This window comes from Epinephelus fuscoguttatus, linkage group LG5 (assembly GCF_011397635.1).
Source record: "Epinephelus fuscoguttatus linkage group LG5, E.fuscoguttatus.final_Chr_v1".
Classification (NCBI taxonomy): domain Eukaryota; kingdom Metazoa; phylum Chordata; class Actinopteri; order Perciformes; family Serranidae; genus Epinephelus; species Epinephelus fuscoguttatus.
The window spans coordinates 2179661-2194990 of record NC_064756.1 but is presented as its reverse complement, the minus strand read 5'-3'; the positions used below and the strand labels follow the sequence as shown (position 1 = coordinate 2194990).

The following is a 15330-nucleotide window of genomic DNA, read 5'->3' as shown; positions in this document are numbered from 1 at the left end:
GAGTGAGTTAATGTCTTATGAACAGCCCTGGACTTCTCAGACTCTTTTAGCGACTTACCGCTCAGAGGGAACTCATTCAGTGTCTCCTCTGGCAGCAGCACAGCGTCTCTCCCTCTCCTCTCTCGCCATGCGCACACGGGAGTTGGTTTTCGGCACGAAAGTTTGTCATAAACCTTTGGTAATGTAAACCTATGTGACGCTAGGGGCTCCACAAAAAACTCCATATGTGAATGTGTGATAGTTGTGGTATCATAGCAGCCTGTCACAGGTTACAGCGTGATGATTAGAGGAGAAATGGCAGAGCATAAAGGTCCAGGTGAAAAAAAAACCAACTCAGTCATTTAGGATTTTGCTAAAAGAAGGAAATTACCTTTTGATATAGATCCCAGGGGACATTTTGCACCATAGAGTACTGGGTTTTAATTTTGAGTTTTGAGATCTGCATTCTGCACAATAAATGCTCTAAAAAATACATTATATCTTTGCTTTTGTTGTTGTTGTTGTTGTTTTTATCAATTTAGCTTTGCTAAGGGACTACAAAACCCATTCAGAAACACTTCTATTATAACTTGTACATCTAAATTTATACCGCGATATATACTGTTACTGTGAAGGGATTCGAATTTATACTGTGATATGAATTTTAGGTCATACCGCCCAGCCCTACTCTGACTGATACCTTTTTGTAGATAGACAGCACCGTTATTTGTCAAACTCTGTATTTGTGTGATACCTTCTCTCCCGGAACTCCTTTTGACCCTGGTCCAGGTGGACTTTGTTCTCCTTTAGCACCTTTAGGTCCTCCTTGTCCAGGTATTCCATCTGATCCAGGCTTCCCACAAGGCCCTGGACAACCTTTCTCTCCTTTAACACCTGGACAGAAAACGCCAGGAGTTCATAAAAAAGTAGAGACGCAGATCACCCCAGAGTGAAATTTGTCTTCGTAAAGTCTAAAGAGTTGATGCTGATATTTTAGAAGAATACAGTCTGTTTCAGACAGCTACAGATGTTCTCTCTAAGCGTTTGTTTTGCTAAAGACATTTAAATATATAATGTTTTAACAAAGGACTTTTCAAAGGTTAGATTCTCAAGCAGGTAATTCAATATCAGCTCATTAGAGCTGATAACCCAATCAGTCCCTGCAGATACAGGTCATTATCAATAAAATCCTCAAATATTTGCCTTTTAAAAATTTTTATGCTGACACATTTTGTGTTCAGGGGAACGTTACCTGGCTTCCCCATGTCTCCTTGGTTACCGGTGACTCCACAGGAACCAGGAGGACCTGTCGCTCCATCTCTGCCGGGGTCTCCAGGAATTCCTGATAGACACACACATTTATTAACTTTCAAATTATGGTTTGATAGTCATGCAAATAAGACTTTGTCACTCAGGGTTTTTACTTTTAGTTTGACCGTCACATAAAGTATCACTTTGACGTTTTCAGTGGACGTCAGGAGGAGCAGATACAACAGTACGGGCAGCGCAAACAGTACTTGCAGTTAGTTGTGTTCACCTTGCGGCCCGCTATCTCCAGGTTTCCCATTGCTGCCATCAACTCCCAGTGGCCCTGGGAGGCCTTTCTCTCCTTTAATACCAGTGAGACCTCTGGGCCCTGAGGGTGAGACAGGAAGAAGACAGACAGGTCACAGAAAGGTAAAACCAACGTGTTCTCATCGGACTTCATCAAATTTGATGCGCTAGGTATCCTCCTGCATCTGCTGTTGATGTTCCAGGATGGTGTGTCAATTCACAACTGTGACATCTTTTCAAAATACATTTCCAAGTTCCAAATGTACAGTTTGTGCTCGCTATATGCATACAGTTTTACACCTTGTTTTTTTAAGTCTATTCCCTTGTGCATCACAGCACACTGTTAGGTTCAGAAAAATACATTCACATGGTTCAATATCTAGCGGGCTCCCAGATGAAAGTCCAGGTTTTGCTGGACCAAACCACCTCCCCTCCAACCCACCCTGTAAGAACTTTGCAGCACTTGACATTACAACCTGACACTGTCTGGTGGCAGTACAAACTGACACTGCTCAGTGGCATATCAAGTTACTGTTAAAGGTGCATCTTTGCGTTGTGTCTGACACCGAAATCACTGACAAAGTGGCGGTATTTAATGAGCTGGGAATGAGAACGAGCTAGAGGAACAACACACCTGGGGCCGTATTCACAAACATTCTGAGAGTACTCTAAGAGACCTCCTAACTCAGACTAAAAACTTTTAGTAAGGAGTCTTAGCTTAGGAGATATTTAGGAAAGTTCTAAGAAAAACAAGGAAGGGACAGAAACTTTTATCTTACTGAGGGGGTGTGGTTGACCCTGTTGCTAGGTGTGGTGCTTTCTTTTAACAGATGTCATTGGTTGTCATAGACACGCCCTTTTGTGAGCCTGCAAGGTATGGACACCCAGTGGAAATGAAATGAACTGCATCACAATAACAGCTTGACAGTGTCTTCATTGTTAATGTGATCACTCTGCTGATGGGAGGTTGAGACAGACCAAAGTCATCACTGCTGCACTGTTGCATTTTTCCAGTTTTTCAAATATCTTGATTTTGAATATCTGATCATTTTATTTCTGGCGTTATAGCGTGGGAAATGTGTGCATATCCCAAATGAGATATACCACAAACATATCCCTGCACAATCTCATCTGTAGCATTTCATTTACTCACTGTAATTTTGTGTTTAGAGACCTCTTTGTGTTTCCACCATTTTCTCTTCTGGTTAAGAAACTCTTAAACCACTTAACGTCCCCCTCCCTGCTCCTAACAGTTTTTCACCGTAGGAGCTCTTTTAAGGTCTGAGATGCTTTGTGAATAACTTATCTTTGCAAGGACCTAGTCTTAACTTTAAGGGGAAACTCTAAGAAAATGTCTCAATTCTAAGAATTTTCCTAGTGTGTCACTAGGAGCGACTCTTAGTGCTAGGAAGCTTTGTGAATATGGCCCCTTGAGTATATCTATTAAAAGTGGAGCTCATATGACTTATAAGAGCAGTTTCCAACTATTTTGTCTGACATATCCCTGCACACTTTACAGTTAAGTTTTTGTAGATATTTAACAGCTAAGACATAACATGTTAATCAGAGGGCTTTAAAGGTGTTGTTTTTTATTACCTTTGGATGGAGACAAGTTATCTGTTTCCCCTGTTTAGTCTGTCCCCTGTTTTAGTCTTTATGCAAAGCTAAGTCAGCTATCTGCTTGCTGTAGCTTTATATGTAATGAACAAAGTCAAAGTAAAGTAGTATAAATAGGCAATACAATGGGACCCAGCATAGAGCCCTGAGGGACAGCAAGGACAACTTTTGCTGAGGATTAAAGGCTCACACTGACTGAAAACTAAATGATACCTGACACAGTTTCTCACTTGACTGCTACTTTTTATATAGAACTGAATAGAATAGAGTACCAGGGGCTCCAGGGTCTCCAACATCTCCATACATCTCCACAGCCGTCTGGAATCCCTTTGGTCCGGTTTCTCCTCTGTCTCCCTGAGGCCCCACAGGCCCCTGAGAACCCCTTGTCCCATCTACACCCATCTGACCTGACAGACAGACAGACAGACCATAGACAGTTACAGTCAGACAAAATTTAATGATTGATTGACTGATTGACTGGTTGATTGATGAAACCTTTCTGTCCTGGCTGTCCAGTCTCTCCTGGCTTCCCATAATTCCCTGGTTTCCCAGGGGCTCCTGGGAGGCCCATGTTCCCTCTGATACCTAACACACAGATATGTGGATGTTAATATACTTGTGAGGACACTGTATTGATTTAAATTCACATGTCTACAGCCATGCCAGCAGCTCTGTGAGGCTGGGCTTGAGCCATATACTAACATGCTGATGTTAAGGTATAATGTTTACCATTTCAGTTGAACATGTTAGCAGTAAACACAGTCTACAGCTAAAGCTGATGGGAGTGTCATTAGTTTTGCAGGTATTTGGTCAAATACCCGAGGTACACATTAAAATATTGACCTGATAATGGTTCTAGATGAAAAGTCAGAGAATTCATCCTGAGGGTAACATAAATGTGTGAAACACATTTCATCACTATCCATTCAGCAAGTGGCCACACCTCCTTACCTATGCTTCCTGGCTCCCCATTGGCCCCTCTCAGGCCCTTTGGTCCAATTTCTCCTACTCGACCTGGAGGTCCATCAAACCCTGGGGCCCCGTAAGCCCCCTGAGGTCCCAGGGCTCCCACACCTGGCCGCCCAGGGTCACCCTGCACACCCTTTGAGCCCCTGATGCCTACAAGACAAGATACCTGTTAGACTTAGAGACAGGAGTTTTATAAATTTTACCAAACTCTCTGCTCAGGAAATGAAGGGCATGAGAGTCAGATGAGATGCTGGATTCTGTACTGGGACACAAACTCTACTGTCTCCACCTTGTAGATTTGTTACCTGTGAATCCAATGAAGCCCATGGGTCCCTGCTTTCCTTCAGGTCCAGGATCTCCGGGTAAACATGGTCCAACAGCACCAACAGGACCAGGTAAACCATTCAGACCGCTACGACCTGAGAGACACTTCAGTTCACTAAAGATAACTTCGGGTGTTTTAAGACCTCAGGTTCATCAGAATTTAAATGACGTACCTTTGGGTCCTGGAGGTCCGTCTTGTCCTGGAGGTCCTGGAGGTCCATCTAGACCTTGGGGTCCGGGGTTTCCTTGGGGCCCCACAGATCCATCTTCCCCCTGGGGGCCTGACTGACCCTGCTGACCTGGGAAACCAATACCACTGTCCCCCTGCGATCATAGAGACATGAAAGTAGGAAATCACCAGAGGATGACAGAAGCTCAACATGCCTTCTGTTTACATCCAGCAGCAAAACAGGAAGTAGCGTGATGTTGTTATGAGGCACGGTCACATGTCATATGAATGTCAACACTTTTAGCTTGCTGCTTTGTGTCAGCTCGTGCCGCCAAGTTAAAGAAGTTGTGGTATAAAATGAACAAGTTCATAGTTCACAATTTAAATGAACTAGTTTACATTCCATTTAATCTTTTTTTTCTTTTTATATAGAATAAAATCTTTAGATCATCATTCACTTGCACATATTTCCTTAGACTGATCAGATGCTTCAACTCGATGTGTCGTTTCAAACTCAGTGCCAATGTTGCTGATATTCTGACTTGTTTTTTCAGATCCTTCACTGTCTTTATGTTGAGGACATTCTGTCTGTCTGTATGAGTCCACGTTACCTTAGGCCCCGGCATCCCTGGGGGGCCTGACGGCCCCGCCCGTCCTTTGATACCAAATCTTGAATCACCTGGAGCTCCTGGAGGGCCCTTGACTCCTGATCCAGACAAAAACAACATATTACCATTATTTATCATCTTCTTAAAACTCTCAGCTGATTGATTTATTCGAAATGTTCGTAAACCAGACCTTTGACCCCTGGGAACCCTGGAGGCCCCTGGATTGAAAATCCTACATCTCCTCTTTCTCCCTTTGGACCAATAGCTCCTGGACCACCTGGAAGTCCTGTCACACCTGAGACCAGCAGAGACAACAGGTGAGTCAAAGGGTACACATGTTTTGTAGCGTCAGTTCTTCAACCTGTCTTTAAAATGATCAGCTTTCTTTTTAAGTGAGTCAAAAATAATGTCGACACTCGAAGCTACAGCAGATCCACCTGTCTCACCTTCAGGTCCAGGATTTCCAGATAAACCTTTCTCTCCTTTCTGCCCTGGATCTCCTGGAAAGGTTCTGATTTCACCTGGAGAACCTTTTTCACCTGAATAAACAGACAGACAGACAGACAGTGGTTGTTAGTGTGTCTGAATCACACTGAGAGATCAAGGCTTAATACAGCCCTGCCTCAGAGTTATTGATGAAGTAATTATTATTTACAATTATCCAGATTAAAGACCCCATGTACAATTTTAACTTTGTCTAATCAACATCAACAAACACGATTGTATGCAGTGCTGCAAAACTGCATTTCTGAGCAGTTGTGTCCAACAAGAACCCTCAAAAATTACTCTGGTTTTGTCTTCCAGCGCCCCCTAAACTTTTATCCTCTCTCAGAGAATTTCAGTCTGACCTCTGGCAGCTCAGATAAATATCGGCAGAGACAGGAAGTATCTTGCAAGAAAGAAAGTTGATAACCACCTGCATCCACCTGCACTGCCTCGACGAAGCAGTCAAGATGCGCTTTATATCCATGTCTGTCCAGACTCATGTAGCCGTGACAGTAGACAATGCTTCAATGTTGCTGCAAAGAAGCTTCAAGCTCTAAAACATGGATGCTTCACACACAGAAGATCTATACAATCAGCACAGTTTCAAGATTAGAGTCACCAATTCAGTATCTGACCAAATGTCTCCCCTTCTGTTCCTGAGATATGACATTAAAACATGATGATGTCACAGTCAAGCTGACCTTTGACCTTTTGGATATAGAATGTCATCACTTTATTATTTTATCCTGTTAGACATTTATGTGCAATTCTGTCAAAAAAAAGTGTAAGAATTCTTGAGTTACAGCCAAAAACATGTTATTTGAGGCCACACTGACCTTTGACCTTTGACCACCAACTTCAAAATCAGTTCATCCTTGACTTAAAGTGCATGTTTTTTGCCAAATTTGAATGAAGTCCCTCAAGGTATTCCTGAGATATGACCACCAAAATCTAATCAATTCATCCTTGACTCTCATTTGTGCCAAATTTGAAGAAATTCTGTCAAGGTGTTTTTGAGATATCACGTTCAATAGAATGGGACAGACGGACGGATGAAAGCATAATGCCTTTGGCGACTGCTGTCACTGGTGCCTGTGTTTACAGCCAGTTACGTGTAACTTCTTGTTTTGACCCACTTCAGTCCAAACACTCTTACCTGGATTTCCAGCAACTCCTCGCTGTCCCACGACTCCCACGTTGCCTTTAGGTCCTGGAAGTCCTGGAGCCCCAATTCCAGGTAGTCCTGGAGGTCCCATCTGTCCTGTTAGTCCTCTGGGACCAGTCTCACCCAGCGGGCCCCTCTCACCTTTCGTACCCGGAGGCCCCTGAGCAGCATTAAAGAAACAAAACTCACTGTCACTTCAAAGGGACAGGAAGCTCAGAATCATGGCTTTAATGGCTAAAGGACAGATTCACATAAACACTGAAACAAGACTTTATTTCTGTAATCATTCGTCCTGTTCATACTGGACATAAAAGATCTCCTCATTTCATCTCTCAGAGTAACAGAGGACAAAATCTGCAATGTTCACCCTGTACATTTAACATGTTCTAAAAAGTCCCTTTTACTGTTCGTAAATATGATGTTTGTTGGTGGGTGGATCTTAGCTGGAGGCAAAACAGTCCTCCACAGACATTAGCTAGCGCTAGCTAACAAGTTGTGTTGTCTTGTTTTAGACGATGGAGGAAGATGATGTGAGTGGTGCGTTCAGAAACACTCATTGTGAGTGTGGGAGCGCACTCTGACACAAACTGGAGCGTTGATAAATTGGGAGCGCTGTCTGAATGTAGCGTTGGGTTATCCAGAGCAGCGCACTCTCAGAGTGGCAGAGCGCACTCTGGACACTCTGTCTGTGGAGACGGAGCAGCAGAGCGCCGAGCGGAGTGAATGTGTGATTAACTTAACCGTTGGTTCATTCATGTAGAAATATAACGCTGCGTTTCTTCCACCAACAGGGCTCTCATTTTAGTGTAGAGCGTCAGACTGAATTTACCAACGCACCATGTCAGGTCACTCACTCTCCGGGACCGCCAGTGTTACTGGAATAAGTAAACACTGACCAACGGGACCAGACTGGCCGACCCGTATGCTCTCACTCAGTGGATGGATGATGTCACAGGAAGCCAATCTTACAAAGGAGGACCACACTTGTTTGTTTTGCTATGGAAGCTAACGTTAGCTAATGTGCTAAAAAGTTAGCGTTGCAGAGAAATCCAATCTTCCTCTTAATCCCTCCCCAGTTTCTGATGAGGTGGACATGATAACCCTTAATACACATAACCTTATTCATCCCTACAACAGGAAATACTTTTTCCCTAACCTGATATGAAGTGTGCGCTGCACATGTGAGCATTTTTGATGATGGCCTCCGTCCAGTCCTTTGGTCTTATCACATTTAACCATAGTTGTCTTTGTTTTTGTTGACGGGCAGTGGCGGCTGGTTTTGAGCCATGACTCCTTCTATTCTGGCTCCCAATAACACAACAAGACAAACACATTTTAACACTCCTATGGAGCCTACAGCCCTGTGGGGGAGAGGCAGCTGCACCTCCAGCTGATAACATGATGTCACTGTGACGTCGGCCCTAAAAGGGTCTATATAATGCTTCAACAGTCATTACACATTAGGTGGAGGTCTTGTAAATTTACAGACTGGCCTGTAAAGTGTAACCCGACAACCCATGTGTGCTTTTAATAAAAATGTTCAAGATATTACAATAAACAGGGCTTTTACTATAATGTTGAGGGTATTTTAAGAAGTAATACCAACCTGAAAATATTTTTATATTGTTGATATTTTTGGATTAATATTTTGTCTGTTACTATGAGCCTCATTAACAGACCTTCTACGTCCCACACATATGCATGAACAGGTTGACATCGGGTGGTTATTGTGTAGTATCTTAACTGCTGTTTCCACAAAGCCAACAGAGGGAGTCCCCTCCACATGAACCTTGTCTTCTTTGTGTATCAGGTCTGAGTGTTTTTGGTTGACCCCCTCAGTCTGCACTCTGGATGATGTATCTGATACTCACAGGGTTTCCTTTTTGTCCCAGAACACCTTTTGGACCCGTCAATCCTCGAGATCCATCTTTCCCCTGGACACCTGGTAGTCCTGCCACCCCCTGGTCCCCATCCTCACCCTTCTGCCCCACCCTCTGCATGATCCCAGGATCACCAACAGGTCCTGGGGATCCCGGGAGGCCAGGGATACCAAAGGGGCCCTAAAGCCAAAACAGCAGACAGTGAAGACTGATTTTAAGTTGTGCAAAGGCGACACGCAGAGCCTACACAAGTGGCCAACACCACTGTGAGCATTTCTACTTGTGTGGTGGTGTCTGTGTCTTCAACATTCATATACTCAGAAAATGTCACAAACTGTGAAACTACTTCTAAACATCCACAAACTCAAACATGTGTGACTGAGTCAGTCCCCTGAAATCTACAGTTGTGACAGAAGAGTTTATGGAGGTGCAGAGTGAGATCACCTGTGGACCAGGTGGTCCTTTGTCACCTTTGAACCCTTTGTCACCTTTGGGTCCTGGAAAACCGTATGATCCTGGAAACAGAAGGACATCACAGAGACGTACAGGTGAGTTTTACCTGCTCGACAGCTTTACACTGAATCTTTACACTGGATCAGATGCTGCTGTCTGCTGGACTGGTCGCCGTGAACGGGTTTTATGCTTCAATATTTTGTAACAGTGTAAATGAAGTGTTTAAAGTTGAGATCATTTAATCTGGTGTATATCTTCAGATTGTGTAGTCAACACTGACTAACTCTTATAATCTTCATATTGTGTTCCTGTGTGCTATCTTTTAGGAAATTAAATTACAACTAAGAACTCAAAAATGAACTACTTTTACTTTGGTAAATGACAGTATTGACAACACATTCTCACTGTGACCTCGTCACATGACCACGTTTAGTCATGGACTTTCCACGTCCACATATGACGTCCAGGGTACTCTGGGTGTGTTGGTTGTTGATCTTCTGGGACGCCGTGTCAACTTCAGTCTGTTACATGCATTGTCTGTTTTCACAATACACTTGGCTTTACTATCATATGAGAAGTGAACACTGGCCTCCAGCATTAAAGTCAGACTTTTTTCATCTAGTGTCTGACGCTGGAAGTCACTACCCAAGCACCAGTATTTGACAACTACTAGGTTGGTGTTGACATCTAGCTAACACTCAGGATCAATACCTAAATTGATCAGAGTCAAAGACAACTGAGTCATGTGCGGTTCTTACCTGGTTTCCCATCTTCACCTGGCTCTCCTGGTTTACCTGGAGGTCCTGGAGGGCCAGAAATAACTGGACAGACGGAGCACAACTCCCCCTTCTCACCTGACAAACGACAATTATTAATTATACAAAAGACCCCACAACTCTTTGTTTTGTTTCTTAAAAATCTCAGTTTTAACTCTGAAGCTCAGGTCCAGGTCAGATTACAGTAAAATGACAACACTGAATTAGCATATCATATAACATCATGTCATGGGACATCACGACTCCCCCTTCCTTTTACCCACTCACCCATCTGTCCTTCCTTCCCTCTGATTCCAGAAAATCCCATTGAGCCTTTTAGACCTTTAGCTCCTGGAGGACCTGCACTTCCAGGCAGGAAGTCTGACAGAGAGAAGACAAAAATTATATCAGACTGAGATGGTATATTTTTTATTCTTCGATGCAGCTATGTTAGCACATTCTCCTGCTTCCAGTCTTTCTGCTAAGCTAGGCTAACCACGTGACTAAGCAGACATCTTCTAATTTTTCCTCAAACTTAACCAAGAATCTAAACATAATCATAAAAAAGTTTCACAATGCCACAAGCAGATAAAGTATCGTGAGATCAGATATTTTAGCAAAAAAAACAAATGTTGTCAATAAACATTTTACTGTTTAGTATCAACACTGTGTGTTTTGTCAGGTAAATTAATGATTCCTCATTGTGTTAATAGAACTCATAACTGGATCAGCATTATATTTGCTTTAAAACATTTACTGTTGCAATTAATTGTAAATAAAAGTTCTTTATGAAATTAAATGGTGGTCAATTTTTTTTTTAGATTCCCTTGAAAGATCAGAGGCTCCAAGACGCTTCCCTGAGGGCCTCCACAACTAACAGAACAAAAGGCTTTACAGGAATTTCAGCCTGTTCCTTTGGAGAAGCTCACTGTCTTTATTTTACTTTTCATTTTTCTTCTTCTTCTTACTGTTATCATTATTATTTGTTATTCAGGGCTGCCAACTTTTCAAAAAACCTTGGAGTGAGATTCAGTGTGGCCGACCACAATTTTGTCGTTTAGGCCTATACATTAATACCTATTAATTATTACCTTGAAAATTACTAATATCACAGACAATTATGTTTTAATACTTCATTTTTTTTCTTTACCAAATACAGCAGGTAACCACAAAACCTTCATTTAACATAATGTGGCCTATTACCTGGACATACATTTATATTAAAAAATAAATAAATGCTGTGTGGATATTAATATAAATTTATCTCTTGCATTTTTCATGAATCATGTTTCTAATTTACCTTATTTTACATCATGTTAGTGTGGTGACTACCAAATTAACTCATTAGTGCAATTCCAATCACATAATTTCAATCACATAAACAAACGATGGCTCAATTCTGCTAAATATGTCCGTCAATGAGCATATGCAGCAGATTTTTTTTTTTTTTTTTGCCTATCGACTGCTTGCTCTGCCCAGTTGCTTGAAAGGATGGCTGCTGCAGTAATAGGCTTCTAGTTCATTTAGCTGCTAACATAAAGCACTCTTTGCTGCTAATTTAGCATTTTTGACATTGCAAAGCTCCAAATGCCTTTACATGCTAATGTAAATGTAAAGGGTTTTTATAAGATTATTTTTTGGGGCTTTTTCGCATTTAATGGATAGGACAGAGTGAAATGGGGAGGGGGGGGGTAACATGACATGCAGAGAATGTAAGGTGGCGCCACCTACCGTACAGGAGTGGAACGACTACCAGCACTTTTTTTTTCCAGTGAGAAATTGGAGGTGTGGCATGAGACCATGTGAAATCAACCAATTGCATAACTCTCATGGAGAATGCGTTAGAGTTGGCAGCTATGGTTATTCTTCTTTTTCATTTTGACTATTTGTCTTTTACCTCACATGCAGCATCGACACTTGAATTTCCCTAATTTAGTATATTTTGTGATTCCTGATTGGACTGTTTTGCAGAGGCTTGTTGACATAATTGTGAGGAATAACAGATCTCTGATCATGTCAGAGTCATTAAAGTGTAAAGTTTTAGTCTGCGCGGACTTTGCATGTTCTCCCCGTGTCAGCGTGGGTTTCCTCCAGGTGCTCCAGCTTCCTCCTACAGTCCAAAGACATGCAGGTTAATTGGTGACTCTAAATTGTCCATAGGTGTGAATGTGAGTGTGAATGGTTGTCTGTCTCTATGTGTCAGCCCTGTGATAGTCTGGCGACCTGTCCAGGGTGAACCCTGCCTCTCGCCCAGTGTCAGCTGGGCGAGAGGCAGGGCCTGCTACCCCTAATGTGTATCCTATGAAGTACCCCAGTCTTTGTGCACGATATGCTGGAAGTGAGGGCGGGGCCTCTTCAGAGAAACGCCACAACAGCGGAGCTCGACAGGTCATTTATTTGGATTAATATCTCCAGGAGATTTTATCATACAAGCATTAAAAAATACTGACAGGGACCCGTTTCCTGCTTTTGTTTGCATTTGGGTCCTACATTGAACTGTCACAACAAAGACGTATATAATCTTCTAGGACCTCAAACAGAAACCCTCCATCACCTGGTATTCCTGGTTCTCCTGGTTCCCCTACAATTCCAGGACTTCCTGGGGCTCCAGTCTTTCCTGGGGGCCCGACGATGACGGGCCCCGGCTCTCCTGGTTCTCCTTTGGGGCCGCTTGAGCCAGGTGGCCCCTGGGGGCCCGGTGGACCAGTGGAACCCTCACCTCAAGAGAAGAGTAAGTGTCTTATTGTCATTACAGAGGAACCAAACTAGCAATCTCATTCTCAAGCTGGTATATTCAGTCTGATTTAATGGTGACACATATCAAGACCTGCACTGATGATGATCTACTACGGAATTTTTATCATTAGAATTTTTGTATAATTAGAATTTTTGTATGGCTATTTAATGAATTTTTTATTGTCTATTACTGAAATGTTTGACTTTATGATCTATGGACACATTGCTGCTTGTTCATTAACTGTGTCTTGTAAGGCGTCCTTGAGTGCTTCGAAAGGTGCCTATAAATAAAATGCATTATCATCATTATTATAATCTGTGTGAGTCCTGACGTCTGGAGGGAAACAGGTTCAGTCAATCTTGTAGGACAGAGAGAAAAAGTAGACGGAGGGTACCTGGTTTGCCCTGCAGTCCTGGAAAACCAATGAATCCTGAAAGAAAGCAGAGAAGAAGAATGTTACTGAGGACGACACCATTCGTCTCAAACATTGAACTATAAGATTGTATGACCAACAGGTTTCTAAACACTGGATGAGCTGCATCAACATCAGCAGTCCCCAGAACTACAAACTGATGCATAAAACATAAGATGTTGTTAACCCTTTGTGTTGGTCTCTATACTACCTTGTTCTCCTTGGACTCCTGGGGGTCCACGGGGCCCGGGGACACCACGCTGGCCCTTCAGCATAATGTGAGTCCAAACCATCTGATAAAAACACACAATCATATTTTTAACATGAGGACTGGCGGTCTGTTGGCCCCACCCTCATTGTTTTGCCCCACCTTTCTTATGGCCCACGACACCTGTCTGAAAAACTGCTAAACCTTTATTTTATAGCCAAATCTTTTCTCTGGTTGTAGCCATGATGGTGCACCTTTACACAGTCATCATTGGCGGCCCCAGGCCAGATGAGATATGTAATCCCTCCAAGAATCGCCATCTTAACACGGCGGAGGGGTTTGTGTGTCCTTGTGTTCCTGCAGCTGTGTTGTCTGAGGCTAAGCCCCTTCTAGGCTCTCCAAATGCAAAGTGGTCCCAGAGGAAGGGCTGGACTAAGAGTGATTCAAGAAGACCTTAATGGCATGGCATATTCCGACTTCGAGTAGTGCATTGTGCGCCAGCCAGCAGGAAGACAGATAAAATTATGTTGACATTCTTCTGAGTGTTGTCCTACTTTTAAACTAGTCAACTAGTCTTAGTTTAAACCTCCATTTCAATATCAGGGAAATAAACCATTAGGATCATCCCCAACATGAACACACCAGGACCTCAGACCTGAGACTCCTTAAAAAGATCTTTCGTTTTTATTAACCTAGCCATTCTTCCTGTAACATTTTACTCTGCACAAAAAAACCGACACTCACCTCTCCTGGAAGACCTGGGAAACCACGTTCACCTTTCTCTCCCTAAAAAAACACACACATCATAAACACACTGACAAAGTAGTGAGTGTACTACACCGGTAATACTTCCTGTACCTCACCAAGTACTCACCGTGGCTCCTTCTATACCTGGAGGACCGAGGTACCCACGATCCCCTGGCTCTCCCTGCAGACACACAGCTCACGTCAATTTAATTTCAAACCAGAATCAGCAATCAGATTTTTAAAAGTCTGTACAACACATGAACCCTCCATCAATACAGAGTGTCTACACTGCATATTAGCTAGCTGTTAGCTTAGCATGTTACCGGTTGTCCCAGCTCTCCAGGGACTCCATCCTTCCCTGGTTTACCCTGAAACACAAATGCCAAACATGTTAGACCGACACCTGTCCAGGTTTCTGATGAGGTTCAGGTCAGAGCGCAAAATGAAACGAGGTCATGAGTTAATATCAATTTTGAAAAGGGATCTATGTTATCGTGAGTGGAAGTGTCTACAGGTCTTTCTCTTACTAGTGAGCCCGGATCACCTCTGCCGCCCTTCTCTCCTTTAACTCCCACTTTCCCCGGCACACCCTGGAGGAGAAAACAAGCACATACAAGATTCTGACTCTCTGATAATAACAAAAAGAGACGTTTTCTTTGCTGTAGGTTTATGATTCTGTCAGACGTATGGACAGACACACACACAGACTGTGAGACGGCTTTGACTTACAGGAGGTCCTTGACAGCCTTTCAGTCCAATGGCACCTGGTTCTCCCTGAAATATAACAATGAAACTATCAGTGAAACAGGCAGAGAGACAGACAGTCAGACAGACACACAGACAGATAGAAAGGCAGACAGACCTTCAGCTCTTTGGGTCCTTCAGCGTACAATTTAATTCCTTTCTGTCCAGGAATCCCCGGCGGGCCGCTATCACCCTAATAACCAAACACAGCTGATGGTGATGGTGATGATGATGATGATGATGATGATGATGATAGTGGTGTTTCACAGGTCAGAGTGTGAATTACCGGGTGATGTCACTCTATGTGAGTTCATAACCCTGGGTTTAGCATTAGCCGTTAGCTTACCTTCTGCCCCTGGGGCCCTGGGATCACTGGACTGGGGCCCTCCTGACCCTGAAAGGAAATAAAAAGCATCGTTAGGACTGAATGATCCCAGACTGAGGTCACATGACTGAATGTCAAAAAAAAAAAAAACATTGGTAACTTGTGCTAACAAGATATAAACACGTGCAAACAAGGTTT

The 15330-nt window shown here is 43.0% G+C and overlaps 1 protein-coding gene across 1 annotated transcript in view; it reads right to left on the bottom strand.

Moving 5' to 3' along the window:
* Positions 1-15330, bottom strand: part of col4a3 (collagen, type IV, alpha 3) — a 45735-nt gene that overhangs the window by 13175 nt on the left and 17230 nt on the right. Inside the window, exons 12-37 of the mRNA XM_049577125.1 lie at positions 15154-15201; positions 14926-15000; positions 14793-14837; positions 14591-14653; positions 14387-14431; positions 14191-14244; positions 14061-14102; positions 13320-13401; positions 13091-13126; positions 12514-12678; positions 10248-10340; positions 9963-10058; positions 9196-9266; positions 8743-8931; positions 6863-7031; positions 5667-5759; positions 5411-5515; positions 5224-5318; positions 4617-4767; positions 4425-4538; positions 4102-4269; positions 3646-3735; positions 3423-3557; positions 1517-1615; positions 1232-1321; positions 734-873 (exon numbers count right to left, since the gene is read on the bottom strand). Coding sequence (XP_049433082.1) covers positions 734-873; positions 1232-1321; positions 1517-1615; positions 3423-3557; positions 3646-3735; positions 4102-4269; positions 4425-4538; positions 4617-4767; positions 5224-5318; positions 5411-5515; positions 5667-5759; positions 6863-7031; positions 8743-8931; positions 9196-9266; positions 9963-10058; positions 10248-10340; positions 12514-12678; positions 13091-13126; positions 13320-13401; positions 14061-14102; positions 14191-14244; positions 14387-14431; positions 14591-14653; positions 14793-14837; positions 14926-15000; positions 15154-15201 — 2553 coding nt within the window. The remainder of the gene's footprint in view (positions 1-733; positions 874-1231; positions 1322-1516; positions 1616-3422; positions 3558-3645; positions 3736-4101; positions 4270-4424; positions 4539-4616; positions 4768-5223; positions 5319-5410; positions 5516-5666; positions 5760-6862; positions 7032-8742; positions 8932-9195; positions 9267-9962; positions 10059-10247; positions 10341-12513; positions 12679-13090; positions 13127-13319; positions 13402-14060; positions 14103-14190; positions 14245-14386; positions 14432-14590; positions 14654-14792; positions 14838-14925; positions 15001-15153; positions 15202-15330) is intronic.